General features: G+C 37.4%; 1 protein-coding gene across 1 annotated transcript in view; it reads left to right on the top strand.

The window, feature by feature from the left end:
* The window catches only part of USH2A (usherin), a gene marked incomplete at its 5' end in the record, with an annotated part of 770,156 nt that overhangs the window by 400,260 nt on the left and 352,480 nt on the right, over window positions 1-17,416 (top strand). The window contains 2 exons of the mRNA XM_082666701.1: window positions 11,405-11,556; window positions 16,602-16,764. Coding sequence (XP_082522827.1) covers window positions 11,405-11,556; window positions 16,602-16,764 — 315 coding nt within the window. The remainder of the gene's footprint in view (window positions 1-11,404; window positions 11,557-16,601; window positions 16,765-17,416) is intronic.

The raw sequence follows: 17,416 nt of genomic DNA, 5'->3' as shown, positions 1-17,416 counted from the left end.
AAAGCTTTCGATTTCTTATTATGAAATCTTTGTTATAACTAACCAAACAATGGTGTACGAAATTTTTCCTCTTAATGAGGTAACTTCCAGTGCAAGTCAGTTTAAAGATCTGTTTCTCAAATAAGCCTTATTCCCTAACGAACCTGGACTAGGTTAGCATCTGCCTTCCCTCCCCCACCCCCCCATGTTTTCTTCTATTCCCTCTGATTCTCCTTTAATCAACTTTACGTACAAATAATGCACTTAGTCTGTCTTCTCACTTAGATTGAAAGTTTTCTGAAGGCAGGTACCAAGGCTGTTTTGATCACTTCTGTATTCCCAGCATGTAACACAATGCCTGGCACATAGTAGGTCCACCATAAATATTTTCTGATGAATCAGATTACTATGCTAGTAGGTTACCAAAAACCAAAGCCACTAAATCCAGTATATTTTTTTCAAAAATTATTTTATAGTATTTAGTAAGTAGCTATGTTTTCACACTGTACTCTCTGGGCTTGATTGGAGTAGGGGAGGAATCTTATGTAAAGACTTAGCAAACACATATAAGAAACTGCTAGGTGGTAGGATGAATGAATAAAGAAGATGTGGTACATATATACAATGGAATATTACGCAGTCATTAAAAAGAATGAAATAATGCCATTTGTAGAAACATGGATGGACCTAGAGATTATCACACTAAGTGAAGTAAGTCAGAGAAAGACAAATACCATATGATATCACTTATATGTGAAATCTTAAAAAAGTAATACAAATGAACTTATTTACAAAACAGAAACAGACTCACAGACTTAGAAAACGAAGTTATGGTTACCGGGGGAAGGGTGGGGGAGGGATAGTTAGGGATTTGGGGATTGACATGTACAAACTGCTATATTTAAAATAGATAACCAACAAGAACCTACTGTATAGCACAGGGAACTCTGCTCAATACTCTGTAATAACCTAAATGGCAAAAGAATTTGAAAAAGAGTAGATACACGTTATGTGTATAACTGAATCACTTTGCTGTATACCGGAAACTAACACAACATTGTTAATCAACAATACTCTAATATAAAATAAAAAACAGAAAAAAGAAACCTGCTAGGTGATGACAGCATACAAGTAAGGAATACAGACCTGTCTCAAATGTGTTTTTGAGAGATGTGCAGACTATTTTTTTTTACAAGAAACATGCAGTTCGTGACATAGATCAGAGTAGGAGGAGACAGTCTCAGCTGACATTCCCATAACAAACCGGGCTTGAACTTATCCTGGAAGAAAGGGACAGCTCTAAGCTCATGCCTTTTACGTGCAAAGCACCTAATTCCTTGGGGACTTTCATATATGCTCACTCATTTGGTACTCACGTTAACTCAGGCCACCAGGGCAAGGAATAGTGTCCCAATTTTATTGGAGAGGAAATAAAAGCTTAGAAAATGTGAGTTCCTTAGCCAAGTTTTAAAGGTGCGTAGTCGCGAGAGAACAGCCATATGCAGTGAGAGAAAGTTCTTCAAAGGGCAGCCACCAGCTGGGAAGTCTTCCACTTTGCCCCCTGATTTTGTGTCTGTGGCTTATTTTTTCTCCACCACATTTAAGAGAGTGCCCAGAACATGGTAGGCACTCAATAATTACTGTGCTGATTGGATGAATAATCATTTACATGTACAGGCATAAAATAGACACTTAAAAATAATTGGCCATAAGGTAAAATTCTGCACCTCTGTTTTTTTCCTCCTGATAAATATGGAGCAGGCATATTTTCATGTCAGTATATATAGCTCTCCCTCATTTTTTCTAAAAGCTTAATCGAAAGTCATTGAATGAAACCACAGCTCTATCCCACCATGAGGGTACCAGGTACATGACTAGTGTGCATTCTTTCATGCAATTGCATCTCATCAATGCCAGCTAACCATTACTTATAAACAACATTGACAGTGAGGTCAGGTGCTTGGTCCGGTACACAGTGCTCAGATGGATTCTGGTTTAGCTTGAGGTAGTGTAGCAAGAAAGATTCAGCCGAGTTAGAGCCTCAGGAGTCCCCAAGGCTAGGGGAAAGGCCCCTGAATCAGCTGTTAACCCCTTCCGTCTCAAACTAAAGCAAACTAAAATGTAAGGAATAAAAAAAGAAAAGAAAGCTGGTATAACTACTTTAATATCAGACGAAGGAGATGTTCAGGCAAACAGGGTTATTAGAGATAATTAGGTAACTTCATATTGATAAAAGGTTTACTAAAATTAAGGACTTTTTTTCATCAAAATGTGCTATAAACTAAGTGCCTGAAAAGATAAGTAACAGAATGAGATATGATATTTACAACACATGTAACTATCAGAAGACCAGTATCCACAATATATAAAGTATTCCTAGGAATCAATAATAAACTGGGGAAAAATCTGGAAAAGCATTTCACAAAAGAAAAAAAAATGGCTGATAGACATAAGGAAATGTACTCAGTCTCTTTAATAAGCTGGGAAATAAAATAATACCAAAACAAGGCCCCATTTTATGCAAAAAAATACTGGCAAAAATTTAACAGTGGGGGCTTCCCTGGTGGCGCAGTGGTTGAGAGTCCGCCTGCCGATGCAGGGGACACGGGTTCGTGCCCTGGTCCGGGAAGATCCCACATGCCGGGGAGCGGCTGTGCTCCGCAGCGGGAGAGGCCACAACAGTGAGAGGCCCATATACCGCAAAAAAAAATAAAAAAAAATTTAACAGTGACTATACAAGGTCTTTTTGAGGATATGGAACCATGAGGACTCACAGGCACTATAGGTGGTAACGGGAATTGATGTACTTTGAAAAGGAGTTGAGCATTGTCTTACTAGACAATTGAATATATCCCAACAACTCCACTCCAGTATCTATACCCTAGGAAACTTGTACACATGAGACTCAGGACACATGTGCAAAAATGATTATAGCTACATTGATATATCAGCCAAAATGTGGAAACCATCTAAATATCAACAATAGAATAAATATATAAATTGTGCCGTACAAAAATACTATACAGCCATGGAAATGAGCAAAGTATGGCTACCCTCAACAACATGGATAGAACTGGTGCGTATTATGTTGAACAAAAAATGATGCAAAAATTGCATAAATATGATTTTATTAATTCAAAGTAGAAAACACACAAAACTTAATTGCTTTGTTTAGGGATGCATTCTTAGGCAGAAAAGCAAGAAAATGGTTCTTAAAGTCCATCTAGTTGTCTGTGGTGGGGGGAAGGGTTGGAATCATGAAGGACTCATAAGACATTTGCAGGGTGCTGGCAATATTCTATTTTTTAATCTTGGCGATGGTTATAGGAGTTTTGCTTTTAAACTTGTTTTAAAAATATAACATATTTTACACACTTTTCTATATTATGTTTTATTACATAATTTTTAAAAGATGGAAAAAAATAGATCCACAGAAGCTGGCGAGTATCCTGTTTGGTGCCCTGTGGAGTCTGAATGCTTCAGTGCCAACCATCACGGCCAAGTTAGCAAACCTCTCTCAAACCTGTTTTTCTCATCTGTAAAGGAAAAGTGAAACTCTTTCTGCTTTCATGGGTATTTCCTGAGGACTAAAGTATCTGATTAAAACATAAATACAGTTATTTTTTCAGCATCAACTTGCCCTGCCTTTCAAGTGTTTGCCTCTTCTGTCATGCTTCCCTACACAACAGTTTTTGTTTTCTATTTTAGTTAAATGTTGTTTTCGGAGATAATTCTAGATTTACATGCAGTTGTAAGAAATAATGCAAAGAGAGTCCATGTGTACTTTGTCCAGTTTCCCCTAATGGCCAACATCTCCCAAAGCTATAGTACACTAGTGCAACGAAAATTTTGACACCGATACAGTCAAGATACAAAACAGGCCCATAACTTTCTTTTTTAATCCTCAAATGAAAATCAGTCCCTTTTAAACCATTAGTATAGAGGCAAGCTAGTTCTTTGGTAGCAGATTTTTATGAGATTTTTTTATTGGGAAGTTCACAGTCCATCTCTGATAAAGATAGATACCTCTCTCTTCGACTAGTGACGTTGTTATACTGTATTTAGTCTAACACATCCCAGTCCTAAGCTCATGTTTGTTTTATTAAAAAAGAGAAAGTACAGTTGACCCTTGAGCAATAAGGGTGATGTGATAGAAAATCCACGTGCAGTCCTCCCTCAGCATCCATGAGGGATTGGCAGGACCATCTGCAGGTACCAAAATCCGCAGGTGCTCAGATCCCCATAGTCAGCCCTCCCTACCTGCGGTTCTGCATCTGTGGAATCAACCAACCTCAGAATGTGTAGTTTTGTATTTACTGAAAAAAATCCACATATAAGTGGACACATGCAGTTCAAACCCATGTTGTTCAAAGGTCAGCTATATATAAAAGTGTTAAAGATATTTCTCTTAGAATATGCCACGCACTACTGCTGAAATGTGGCATTTCCACATCCCTGCCTGGGTTACAACTAGTTATGATACATTCAAGAAAATGTGGCTTTAAAAATTATTAATATTATTTTTTCTTTTTGATATTTTCATCTGTCCTACTGTTCCCTACCTCCATGCTCTTCCCTACGCCAGTATTATATATGTCATTCTAGGTTAATTTTTCTAAATAAGACTTTCATTATGCCCCTAGTCAGTACATAAAAGCATCAATGATTCTCCTGTGCATCATAAAATCCCAACTTGTTGGAGCAGCATTCAGGCCCTAACTCCCTTTGAATCCTTATTTTCTATTAGACTTTAACCAATTACAGCAACAACAAGAAAATACTGGTCTATTCAGGATATCTTCACTATACCTTGCACTTGCTTCCTTCCACACACTGGTGAATATCATTTCCCTACCAGGGGCATCTTCCTGAGTCATTGTCTTTTCACCTTGTACCATTTACGGAAGAACCTATGGAAGATGCAGCTTCCTTGAAGGGAAGACATGGCTGCTCTGAAAAGCTTTTAGTACTCGCTTTAGCCAGAGTGATTGTTCCCTGCTAGAAGCTTCTGTACTTACCGTCTATACCATTTTTGGGGCATAAAGGTTTTGTGGCGCTTATTACTCATCTAACTGTTGGATTGTTATTTAGTTAGACCTGTGTTTAACCCTTTTCTTACTTCCATAAAGGTAGATACTATTTCTTCTTCTTTCTGTGCCCCAAAGCACCAAGCATAGTACCTTTCAGGTAGTTGACTTTCAATAAATATATGTTAATTTTTTCATCAGGCTCATCCTCATTGCTTTGAGGGCTAGAGCATGTTCATCAGTTCTTAATTTGAGTGGAATTCCTTCATATTTTAGGAGAGAAAATTAGGCTGGAAATGGATAACAGGAGTAGTGGCAGCAGTGGGTTGAGATTGCCAGATCCCACCGCTGAATTTATCCTTGTATGACTTTGGGAAGTAGCTTAGCCTCTCTAAGACTGCATTCCCTCATCTCCACAACAAGGCAAATAACAGTTCTAACTTCTTGGTGTTGTCAAAGTTAACAGGAATAATTCATATTAAGCCTGCCGCCTATTGTCCGACTCAAAGTAAGTGTTCAGTACATTTTTTAATAATTGTTTTATAATTTCAAAAATACTTACATGGCATTTTAAGAACTTAGCATTTTCCTTTTCCCAAAGCTATCCGTACATGTCCTGTGCTCTAGTCAAAGAAAGAAAGTATCTTCTTAGGCTATGTTTAAAATGGCCACTAGATTATATTCACTAGTTTTTGTACCTCTCTTTGGGAATCTGAGGTCAATAAAAATTGTTGTGTTAAGAGATATTTTAGACTTATTACTTAATGTATGTTTTGAGAACTGAATTATACAATGTTTCATATCATACTAATATTATTTATATCAAAACATTTGCTAATAAAAACAAACTATGAACTTTGCTTGCCTGTCTTGACAAGAAATGGAGTGTTCTTCTCAAATGGTATCTCTTATTGTCCACAAATTTACCAGGAAATTTGACTCTGTGTCCTTAATTCAAGAATTTATAGTTAATGGCCTTGCCCAAATCAGATCAGAGGAAACGCCTTGTCTTAGGCTCTTTTGGGGGAGGGGGGCACAGATGGATTCCAGCTCTAAACCACAGTAGTATCCCACTTTGGTCTGACCTTAGATCTGGTGATTGGCTGGCAAGACCTGGACCAAAAGGCAGAAAACCCAGAGAGGTCAGCACCGCTAGTCTGTTTCATCCTCACAACATGCTTATGGCGGCCCCAGCTTCCTGGTTCTGGGACAGGAAACTCATCTTGCTAGTACTGGCGAAGACCAGATTGATCACTGATTGCATGTGACGTGATCAGATATGTGTTTTGAAAACTGCCCCTCTGACTATATTATCAAGAATAAATTTTGTGGGAGTATGAATAATGCATCAAAACACTTAGGTGGCTATAATTCTTAGGTACGAAATGGTGGCAGAATGGACTAGATGGCCGTGGATACAGAGATGGGGAAAGATCAATTTGGGATGTAAGGTCTACAGGACTGAGGATGGAGTTGGTGTGGTGGATGAAGTAGAGAAGAGTGTCCAAAATGACTTAAAAGGCGAACTGTATTTATCCAGTGCACACTGGTTCTACAATTGATCTTTTAGCCCTATAAATCTTTTAGCATCCTACAAATACTGTTGAATATTGGGCACCTAAGAAAGCTGGGTAACTGTTTGTGTGTAAGAGTGTGAGATCTCACCTGCCCTGAGTCTGGACTTCAGTCTCATCCACTCCTTATGCATCATGAATTGTAAAAAAGTGAGCAGTTGAATTAACTGTCACAAATGTCACTTAATTTCATTCTCAGCTCATTTGCCATGTGCTCATCTTACTCTGAGCTCTTCTCTCAGTAACTGTCTATTATTTCTTTATCCAAAGTTCTAAATGTCATGGTTATAGTTTCTCAGCAGAGCTTGCTAGGGACTGACTTGTTAGAGTCCAGTAGACAAAACAAAGAAGTTACTTTTGAGAGCCTGTCACTGAGGGAGAGTGGAGAACTCAAAATGGAGACACTAGACTTGAAGTGTAGCCACTGAGTGACGTTAAGGGGAAGAGCTATGTAAGTATCCTCTATCTCCTCAGTCCAATCCTGAAGGGTATCATTGAATTAGCGAATACAGTCTCTGATGTCTGTAATGCACAGTTTGAATCATCACAGAATGATTCAGTTATATTCATTATTGTCTGTGTGAAACTATAGGAAAGTGTGTAGTGCTTCCTGGAAAGATTTCCTCCAAAAATGGTTAAGATTTTTAAGTTTGTGCTTCAGGGATGAGATTGAGTTATAACAAAAATTAACTCCTATAAAATATCTCATTTCCCATTATGTCAGATAAATGAGATATTATGCACATAATCCCAGCAAGAAAGAAGTTCTCTGTTCCCCAATTACATAAGAAAAGGGAAATATTGATTTGGGTACTTTCTGTTTCAATGTTGAAAAGCAGATCAAGAAGATAGAGTTTCAGGAGTCTTAAAACTTCTTTAAGAGCTTCTGCAACATGTGATTTGCACATAAGTGCAATAACATAAGTGATTTGCACATTGTGTGCCCATCACATACAATGATTGCTTAGCAAAGTGCCTGGCATATAGTAATTTCTTGTCTTCATTATTATATTATTAGTGTGATTTTATCTATTTTTCTTCTCTTAAATTTTCCATATGCTAATTGGTTTCTCGTTATGTACCTCTCATTTCTTAGCTTTAATTCACTTGTGATTTTGTGTGTCAAGTATTAAATGGCATTAAAGCAAATACCCTCTATAAGTATTCTTTGAGTTACCATAGATGGTGACATTAGAATAAAGAAGAACAGATGCTGGTAGCTGCACTTTTTTTGTGGAGCCAGAGGGGCACCTGATAGTAAAATGAAGACACTTTCTCAAAAATTTGGGAAATAAGGGAAGTGGACCTGCTTTCGGAAAGAGACATGGTACAGAGTTATCTTCAGAAAGGAAAATGGGTCAAAGCACTAGCTTTTTAAAGTAAAAGCTCATTTAAATTTTAAAAAGCTTTCATCCTAAAGGATGTATTGATCAAGATCTAACTGGTCAAGTAGAAAATGCATTAGGTATTCAAGACAGACTATATTTAATATTGTACAAGGAGTTGGTTATAAGAGCATTGGAAGGACTGGAAGAAAAAAAAAAAAGGGAGAAGGAGGTGGATACCAGGAGAACAAAAAGCGTGATTGCCAGCAAGGTGCTTAGTTCCCTGGGCAGGAGCTGAGCTGTGGGCCCGCTGCTGGATCTGCTGATTTGAACTGGATGCTTGAACCATCAAGAGCCACCGAGATTCCACTACTGAAGAAGCTGCAAATGCGGAAGAGGAGCTTGTGATGTCCGGACTGCGTGGTGTGGCCCCTGCTTGGCTGTGTAGTGACAGTCAGCAAAGGCCTCTGCTCTTGGAGCTGGAAGCTGGATGTTTTCTTTCTTCCTGCTTCTGCCCTTCTAGCAATGCCTCCTCTTGGTGAAACTTACTAGAAATTCAACCAGCAAGAGAGCTACAAATGTAATGAGCTGACTGTTGGGCTCAGTGCACAGAGCAGACTAGAAGTGTGGATGTAGAGCTGTGATCAGATGACTTAGATGAATAAGCAGCTGAGCTATTCAGCCGCCATGCCCACTCTTCTACCTTCTATTACTTTCCACTACTGTTGATAATCACTGCATGCTTCCACCCCAAATGATACTACTCTGCTTTGGACAGATGAAGATGCTCTTACCCTCTGTCACTATAGTCATATCTGGGTGGTATTAATTCCCCTTTCAGTTTAGATACAACCCACATGGATATTCTACAACTTAAAAACTAAACTATAAACTAAAACCCACAAACTTTTAAAATATAAATCAATAGGGAAAAGGAGGAGGGAAAATTAGTTATTATATACAAATCTCTATGTAATAAGCACGAAATAAAAAATAACGTCTACAATTCTTGTTTCTATAACTAGTTAAGGCCATAGTTGATATTCAAAACTTCTTCCCCTTGCTCTCAGCCAGTTGCCCATCTGTTTGGGATTCTTGACCTAGTGATGCAACCAAATGTGTACTATTAAAAAGTCTGTGTCCTTAGTGGTTGTGGCTTAAGTGACTTTAGACTTTTAAAAGTTACATGTTCAGACCTGGTCAGACAAAGGGATGTCCTTGGGAAAGTCTGGAATGTCAGCATGCGAAAGGAAGCTAATTCCTCCTTCCACATAGTAATTTTTTCTTTGCCTGTTGATCTAGTTGCACGAGGATCCCAAATTGCTGGGTAACAATAATATTCTCAGTTTCTAATTTACTGGTACCTTGGTGATGCCGCATGATATAAGTATTCCTCTTTGTGAGTAGAGAAAGCACGAATAGTTTCTGTAGCATATGAAGTATAATAGTGAGAGGTAATACGCTGACTACCTTCCCTTGAGTCCAACATTTTCTCCCTATAGAAAAACCAGCATCCAATACAGGTTCCTTGTTCAAAGCAGACGTAGCATCCTATAGGAACCCCAGATCCACAGGGTGTTATCTCTCAGCTTGGGCTGTGAGGTAGGCTTCCAGAGGCCGTTTCGGCAATCTCCCAGACTATGGGTTGATGAGGTATATTGTAAGATGGATAACTTCCATAGTTATAGTTAGTTCACTTCCTCCTTCTTTTGCTATAAACTGATTTCTTAATCAAAAGCAGCATTGTGAGAGATATTCTGACAACCACCACAGCATTCCATAAGTTCACAGACGATGGAGCTGCCAGACCACTGTGAACAGGTTCTAGAAGTGAGCAACTCCTTCCCAGGAGAGAGGGACGCTCGCAAAAAGTCTCCTGGTATAATGATTCCCAGAGTGAAGCTGTCCCTAATATGGTGACGGATGAAGGTTTGATCTACTTTCAGGACGTTCACAAGACCAGATCTGCTGTGCATAAGGCTGAGAGTCAGGCATCCTGGAAGCCATCTCTCAGGGACTCTCTTGATGACCTTTGATTTTGCTAGAGTCTTTGTTTCAAAACTCACTCCTTCTCTAAATCCTGATTTTGAGCTATTCTATAATATCAACCTTCTAGCAAGTTTCTTTTCACATTTCAGGTATCTAGGTATCTTTTTCCTGTTGTCTTGAATTTTCACTCTGTATTGGATGCTGGTATTTTATTCCTATGCTGCATATACTTTAATGTATTCATTCAGTCAATATTTTTTAAGTACCTACTGTGTTTTAGTCATAGTGCTAAGCTCTAGAAATACACAGGTGAGGAAGAGTCGAGATTGCCTTGGGGATCCTGTAGCCCATTGGCAATGTCAGGCAATTAAATAAGGAATAATGTCACTAATAATGTGAGAAGTGGGAAAGTAAATACTATGATGAAGATGTGCTGTGCGCTAGTGGAGAGGCACCCAACATCTGTCCTCAGGGAAGGCTATCTGACAGATGAACAGTTAAGTCCTCAAGGACACACCCAGGAGGGCACTGTGAAATTAATTTTAGTTTGAAAGAGTTTCTAATTTAGCATGCAAGCAAAGTTCTGTTTCCCCCAGTATAATGTTTAATGAGTGTGGGGATGCTGTATTTCCAGTGAACAGAGATCCCTAACTTCCTTTTAATGCATGTTTGGATGCAATAAATCAAATGATTATATTAGCCATATAAATGATTATATTAGCCATTCAGTCTCTCAAATCTCTGTTAGTTGATTTCATGAAAATGCACATAAGTTCTGAAATAAATTTAAGTTGATCATTAAATCTAGCAAATCATAGTTTCTCTAACCCATTCATGAGTGTCTCATAAATGCAATCCGTGCAAATTGCCAAGGCTTTCTGTTTAGGTAATTCAGTGTTGTAATTGAGAGCATGGGCTCTGGAGCCAGACCGCCTAGATTCAAATCCTTACTCCGAAACCTGCGAGCTTTGTGACCTTGAGCAAGTGACCTAAGCTATCTGTGCCTGATTTTCCTCATCTATGAAATGGTGATCATAATATTGCCTTTATTATAGTAATGCTGTGAGGAGAGAGTTAAAAAGGAGGATGCTCTTGGAACAATGCCTGACACATCCTGAGTCACACACAATGCATTACCCAACAAGGTCATTGGACTTCTAAAGCACATCTATTAGGATATCATTTTAGAAAGCAATACAAATTATAAATGTACTTAATTTATTCATTTTTTATATGGAACACCAATGACAGCAGATAACGTGATGCAATAGAAAGATTCCTATACCGGGACTCTTGGGTTCTATTTGTGTCTCTGTACTAATTAGCTTAACATTTTGATATTCAAGAGTTTAAAGCCGGTTTTATCCTTTGGAAAGAGGCAGGGTTTAGACTAAGGGAGAGACTGTGATTCCACGAAATTAGAAATCATATCAAGAAGTGCTGGCTTCTTTTAAGACATTCTTTGCTGTTGTCTAACAATCATACTAAAAGGCAGTTATTATCTTCCCAGGTGTTATCACAAGTTACGGACTATATCTAGATGGTATATTAATTCACAATTCCTCAGAACTCAGCTGTCATGCTTCTGGATTTGCTCCTTGGAGCTTACATTCCTTCAGAGTCCAAGCCTGCACGGCCAAAGGTTGTGCTCTGGGCCCACTGGTGAGTGTATGAATTCACATTCCGGAAATGTATTAAATGTCAGATGACAGTGAACAGGCAACTCTGCACAGCTAGCCTTTCAAGTTGGATGGGAGAGTTTCTTTTTATAAAATTTCAATTAAGGGTTAGTAGGATTTTATATTCAACATAAATTTCAAGACGGCACATAGGTCTAGTGAAGGACAGAAGGTACATTTTACTGAAATTTCAAACGGTAAGTTGACCAGCTGAGCAGGCATACATGCGATTTTGCCCAATTTAGTGACAGAGTTACAGTGGATGTTTTTCTTCCAAGTAATGAACTCGACCACTTGAGTAAGTTTATGATTAAAAAGTGAAAATAATTAAAAACGCATAACTGCCACAATATGTCAACACTGCTTCCCAGCAAGTATATTCATCAATTAAAAGATTGTTTGCCTCATCCATTAGAATAATATATTTTAATTTCATGAGTGTGATATATTAATAAGAACAGTATTTAAAATTACATTAATATCAGCTTTTGATATCCACATTTCAGTAATCTATATCTACCTATATTTCATTTGTAGTTGAAAGATAGACAAAAGTGTGCTTTTTGTTACTGGTATAATTTTCAAAACCCAGTTGATTGTACATAATTGTCATAGACCAGCATGACATTCTTTAGTTTCAAAACATAACATTTGACTCTTGTGCATATTTCTTGATTGATTAGATTAAGCTGCTTTTAAGGGAAATGCTCATTCATTTTAGATATTTTTTGGCAGTCTTTCCTAATGGCCTATCATTTTAATGCGTTTTGTCTTCATTGAAGAGTGTATTCTATAAATATTACCTTGAAAAACAGCTGTACCATTTAATTTTTTGCTTCCTTATTTTTGCTCACACCTCCCGTTTCGCTTCAGAGATTGGTTGCTTTCCAAGCTGCTAACATCATCTATCAGTGGAGCTGAGCTGTAGTCTTTATTGCCATTAAGTATTTTATAGCCTGGACCCCTCTGATGGTTACTTACTCTTAAAAGCAGGAATGGCAATAGGCCAGCCTTTCTTCTCCATTCAGAAAAGAAAAAGAAACAAAAGAACACATCCCATGAGCTTGAAACTGAGACTTTTTCAAAAATATAAAGTGCATATGGTGGTCCTGGCTACTAAACTGGGTCCCACTCTGTCTCCTGATGTTCTGGTAACTTTAAACAAGGGGGACATGGTTATCAATCTACGTCTTGTACAGATAATAGGCGATGTTGACCTGAAGGAATCAAATTCCACAATGGCTGATGGGAAGGAGGAAACCGAATTGGATTGTAAAACCCTACTCTCCCACGGCCTCACACATCCTAGACTCAGTTCTGACTTAAAGCACAGAGTTATTTTCTCCCTTTCGTCTTTTTCTTTATCCTGTGCTCAGTATACAAACACTTTTCCCAAGTCAATGATCCATCTCTGATTACTGGGATTGAATAACAATGTCTTTATTTAGAACAAGTCAACTCTATGTTGCCAAGAAGTTAAAACCCATGGTCTTCAATTGATTTCTAAGATATTTTTTTTACCAATTACAGTACATGTTATGCCCTTAAGAGATTACATATTTGAGTGTTCTAGATAGCTCTGGATGTCTATCACAATCATGAAAGATATTACAGATTCAACTCTTTTTGTTGATGATGATTCTTTTGAATGTGTCCTTGATTTAAGGAATCTAGGAATCAATCTTAAAAGCCAGAATTATCATTAAATCATAATATGTTCAACAAAATCCAGCCAAATTGCGTGTATATATATCACTTAAAGGTATTCTTTATCTGAAGCCCAGTGTTATAGCAAATATTTCATTGAAACAAAAAACTTTATGATCTCTATTTTTAAATCTTTTGCTGGAAGAAATCAAAGAATTAATTTTTCAGAGTCAATTTTTTTTTTCTTCACCTAACAACATTCCTTAATGATAACTCTTGGTTTTTAGAAAGAGAAGGCTGTTTGTTTCACCACTTACGTATTTAATATCATTGTTTTTCATGCACATAGGGAAATACCGTTCAATGTTTCCTATGACAAATATGCTCTATAGTCTTGAATGTGGTCTGGTTCACCCTCAAAATTTTCTAGGTTGCTCATATAATAAACCAAAACGAAAAAAAAGGACAAATTTGATAAAATAGAATATTTTTAAAATAAAAATACTTGCATAAATTCCATATTCTTAACACCTTAATTAGCATTAGTACAATATTTTTTGTGCCCTTAGCCTAGCCAAGTTTATTCCCTGTTATTCATGATTCAGAAGAAATTGCTCTGTACTATCTGAAAAAAAAAAAAAAGATTTCTGTGTGTTTTGTTCAGTTCTTGTCCATTTACACAATGTATTTGGATTTTAAAGAAATGCCAACATAAAAAACAATTTACAGTGCCTTTGATCTTAATTTTTTAAGATGCTAATGTGCATTGTCAAATTAAATCCAGTAATTGAGGTTTCATAAATGTTTGAAATAATGAAAAAAAATGAGCAGAAAATTCAGCACCAGAAGAACTATTTAAATGCTTTCCTTTTTTTCAATTATATTGTTGAATTGCAATTAGAAACCCTTCACATTTTGTGTTTCTTTAATAATATGCAATAAATTTGTCCATAGGAAAATCACTTTGCTTTTTTTTTTTTTTTTTTTTCTTTTTTTTTTTGCGGTACGCGGGCCTCTCACTGCTGTGGCCTCTCCCGTTGCGGAGCACAGGCTCCGGACGCGCAGGCTCAGCGGCCATGGCTCACGGGCCCAGCCACTCCACGGCATGTGGGATCCTCCCAGACCGGGGCACGAACCCGCGTCCCCTGCATCAGCAGGCGGACTCTCAACCACTGCGCCACCAGGGAAGCCCCACTTTGCTTTTGTTTGTTTTTCTCTTATCCACTGTTAGGTAACACTGGTAGAGTCTAAGACGGGGAACTTTATGACTGTATCTGGCCTTGGAACATTCATTAGATTCAATTCTCCAAGGACCCTTTTAAGGATGAAGTGTGAAACTATAGGCCACCGCTGCATGATGTGGTTAAAAAGCTACCTTGGTTTCTTGGTGATGGCATGCTTATACAGATAAACACACCCAGACACACATGTACACATGCTCATATTTTCACAGCCATTTTTTAAATAAAGAAACGAATAAATTTTGTTATTTAAGACATCTAAATCTTAATGGCAATAAATGTTATGGTCAAGAAAATCCCATGTGGAATATCTATCCTACACCTGCTATTTTTCCCCCATGCCTCCTTGGAAAACATGCTTTATTCTATGAAACCTTAGATTTCTCAACTATTACAAAAGGAAAATGATGCCTACTTTACAAGGGGCTGCTGTGAAAATGTAAATGAAATATTTATACAAAGTTTTCTGGTACGTGGTAGGAGTTGTATTAAGGATAACAATTTTATTAAAATGTTTGTTTTCATTGCATATTTCTTCTCAAATATTTTTTTTTTCTGTGTCAAGGGAGTTTCCCAGGTGAAAGCCAAGTCAACCTTCTAGAATGCCTTTTGCTTAGCATTTTTTAAGGCAAGGTTGATAGAGAAAACGGTAATTAAAAAAAACCAAAACAAGTCAGAGAAAAATAGTACAACTGCCAAATTTAATATAGTGTAAAAGCCCTGAAGCATTTATCCATATGCGTAAGGAAATTTTAAAATGCTATTTATTTCAAATTGACCAGATATTTGAGAATAATAATATAATTATCTGGATTTTCCCTTAATTCTTCAGCTTCTTGAGTCTCCTTTTATTTGGAACCCTTTAAAATAATTTTCTATACAATAACTTGAACTACATACATAGATATAAACCAAATGTATTGGTTATGAAATATTAAAATGAGGAATTGATATTTTTCTAGTCAAGTTTCTTTATCCTTTTTTGTACATAGCTATTAGACTAAAAACATGACTAGGAGTTATAGATCTAAAGAACCCCATAGCCTTTCTCAGATGAAAATAAAACATGTCATGACCTCATACTTATTAAAAATTAACACATTGTCTTTTCCACATTTATTTTTATAATTGGGAAAGTGTATTCGTCCTAACAAATGAAGGCTACATAATTGAGAATATTTGCCTGACTAAGGATTTCATGTTTGGTCGGTCACCTTCCTGTGAGGCGTGAGCCTGTATTTTAAGAATAAGGTCAACATTATCAACATATTCAGTAAATCTGAAAAGGCCAAACATTTATGAGGGATGCTTATGAGTTTGTGGTGATTAGTTAACAAATTTAAGCCAGTTATTAAAAGATGCTAAAATATCCTGAACCCCTTTCTGCTTTCTTTCCAACTTCATCTTCTTCTGTTCTCTTATTTTACTTATTTAGCTATTAAAATCTTTCTGGCCCCTGTGTAGTGAAGGCTTATATTTATTTCAGATTCCTTCTCTTCAAATAAGTCATTTTTTGTTCTTTTCTGCATACACTCATTACTACTATATTAATGAAATTTCAACTTTTTGTGATTATACTTTAGGGATAGAGTCACTCAGGTACATTTCTCTCTTGATGTCTGGCATGGTGCCGTTTGCACATACCTGGTAGCAACACAGCTCAGAGAACTCTGTGTGTGTGTGTGTGTGTGTGTGTGTGTGTGTGTGTGTGTGTATGAGTCAAGATGCTTGGTGTGGCCTTTGACAAAGCCCAGCAGTCTATCACTGCAGTCAGGAGCTTATGAACACAGACCTTACTCAGTTCTTCTGTTTTGCAATCATATAAAAATTGTTTTTAAACCATCCTAGAAGTAGCCCATGGATATGCACCGCCATAGGCACAATCGCAGTGGGAGCTGATCCACATATTCTGGAAATCACAAACTGCCTTGGTCAGGAGCTCAGATTCTAAGCTTTAACAGCAGGAGGAAGAAAACACGAGGTATGCTTTGATCCTGCTGACAAAATGAGGTATTCGTACAAGATGCGACTGTCAAAATAGTTTACTTCACAGCAAAGAGATTCTTTGAAGAAGTATGCTCAAAGTGAAGCATGTACTTATTTTATTTGCAAACAAAAATAAATCTTTTTATACTCACAGGTGGAAAATCGAACTCTAGAAGCTCCTCCTGAAGGAACAGTAAATGTGTCTGTCAAAACAGAAGGATCCCAAAAGGCCCATGTGAGATGGGAAGCACCTTTTCACCCTAATGGACAATTAACGTACTCAGTCCTTTTTACTGGCGCTTTCTATGCTGACCAAGGTAACTTGTTTGTCATTTTTAAACTTTCATAACATTAGAAAACAATGTATTTTCTTTTGAATTTTTTCTTTTAGCCACAGATTTTAATTTCTTTTTCTTTCCTAAAAATAACCGATATTGACAAACCAATTCAGCCATGCTTATTTTGGGGTCCCCAGCACAGCTGTAAAAGCTTCATCTGATGAGTTGCAGGAAGGGCAAACTCTCCACACCCACGCCTGATCTACTCAGCTCCGGGGAGGCAGGAGGCAGCACTCCATGTTTTAACAAATCCTTTAGGTGGCCCTGAAGGTCACTCAACTTCGAGAAAGATTGGCCTAGTATAGATTCTATATTCTTTTCCCCTTGCTTAGTAAATGGTGAAAACCTAAACGATTATGCCTGCAAAGAGTTGAGTTTTAATTTTGCAGTCCGTCTTCAGCAAACTCTTTTTGTGTGATCATTTTAACATTTCTAAAGTAAATTAGGAATGCTGGTGTGTGTTCCAGTCAATTCACTGGACATGGGTTACACTGTATAGGCTTCCTTGAAAGTATTATCAGAAACGATCTGATTCAATAAGTTAAGTTAGGGCTGGTTAGGTATGATGCTCACGTGAAACAACCCTCACCATAGAAAAAAATGCAGCTTTGTATTTCACTGGAAAGCTAAT

The sequence above is a fragment of the Grampus griseus genome (assembly GCF_964374135.1).
Source record: "Grampus griseus genome assembly, chromosome: 1".
Lineage (NCBI taxonomy): Eukaryota > Metazoa > Chordata > Mammalia > Artiodactyla > Delphinidae > Grampus > Grampus griseus.
Note: the sequence above shows the minus strand (reverse complement) of the source record. Positions and strands in the feature narration are given on the sequence as shown.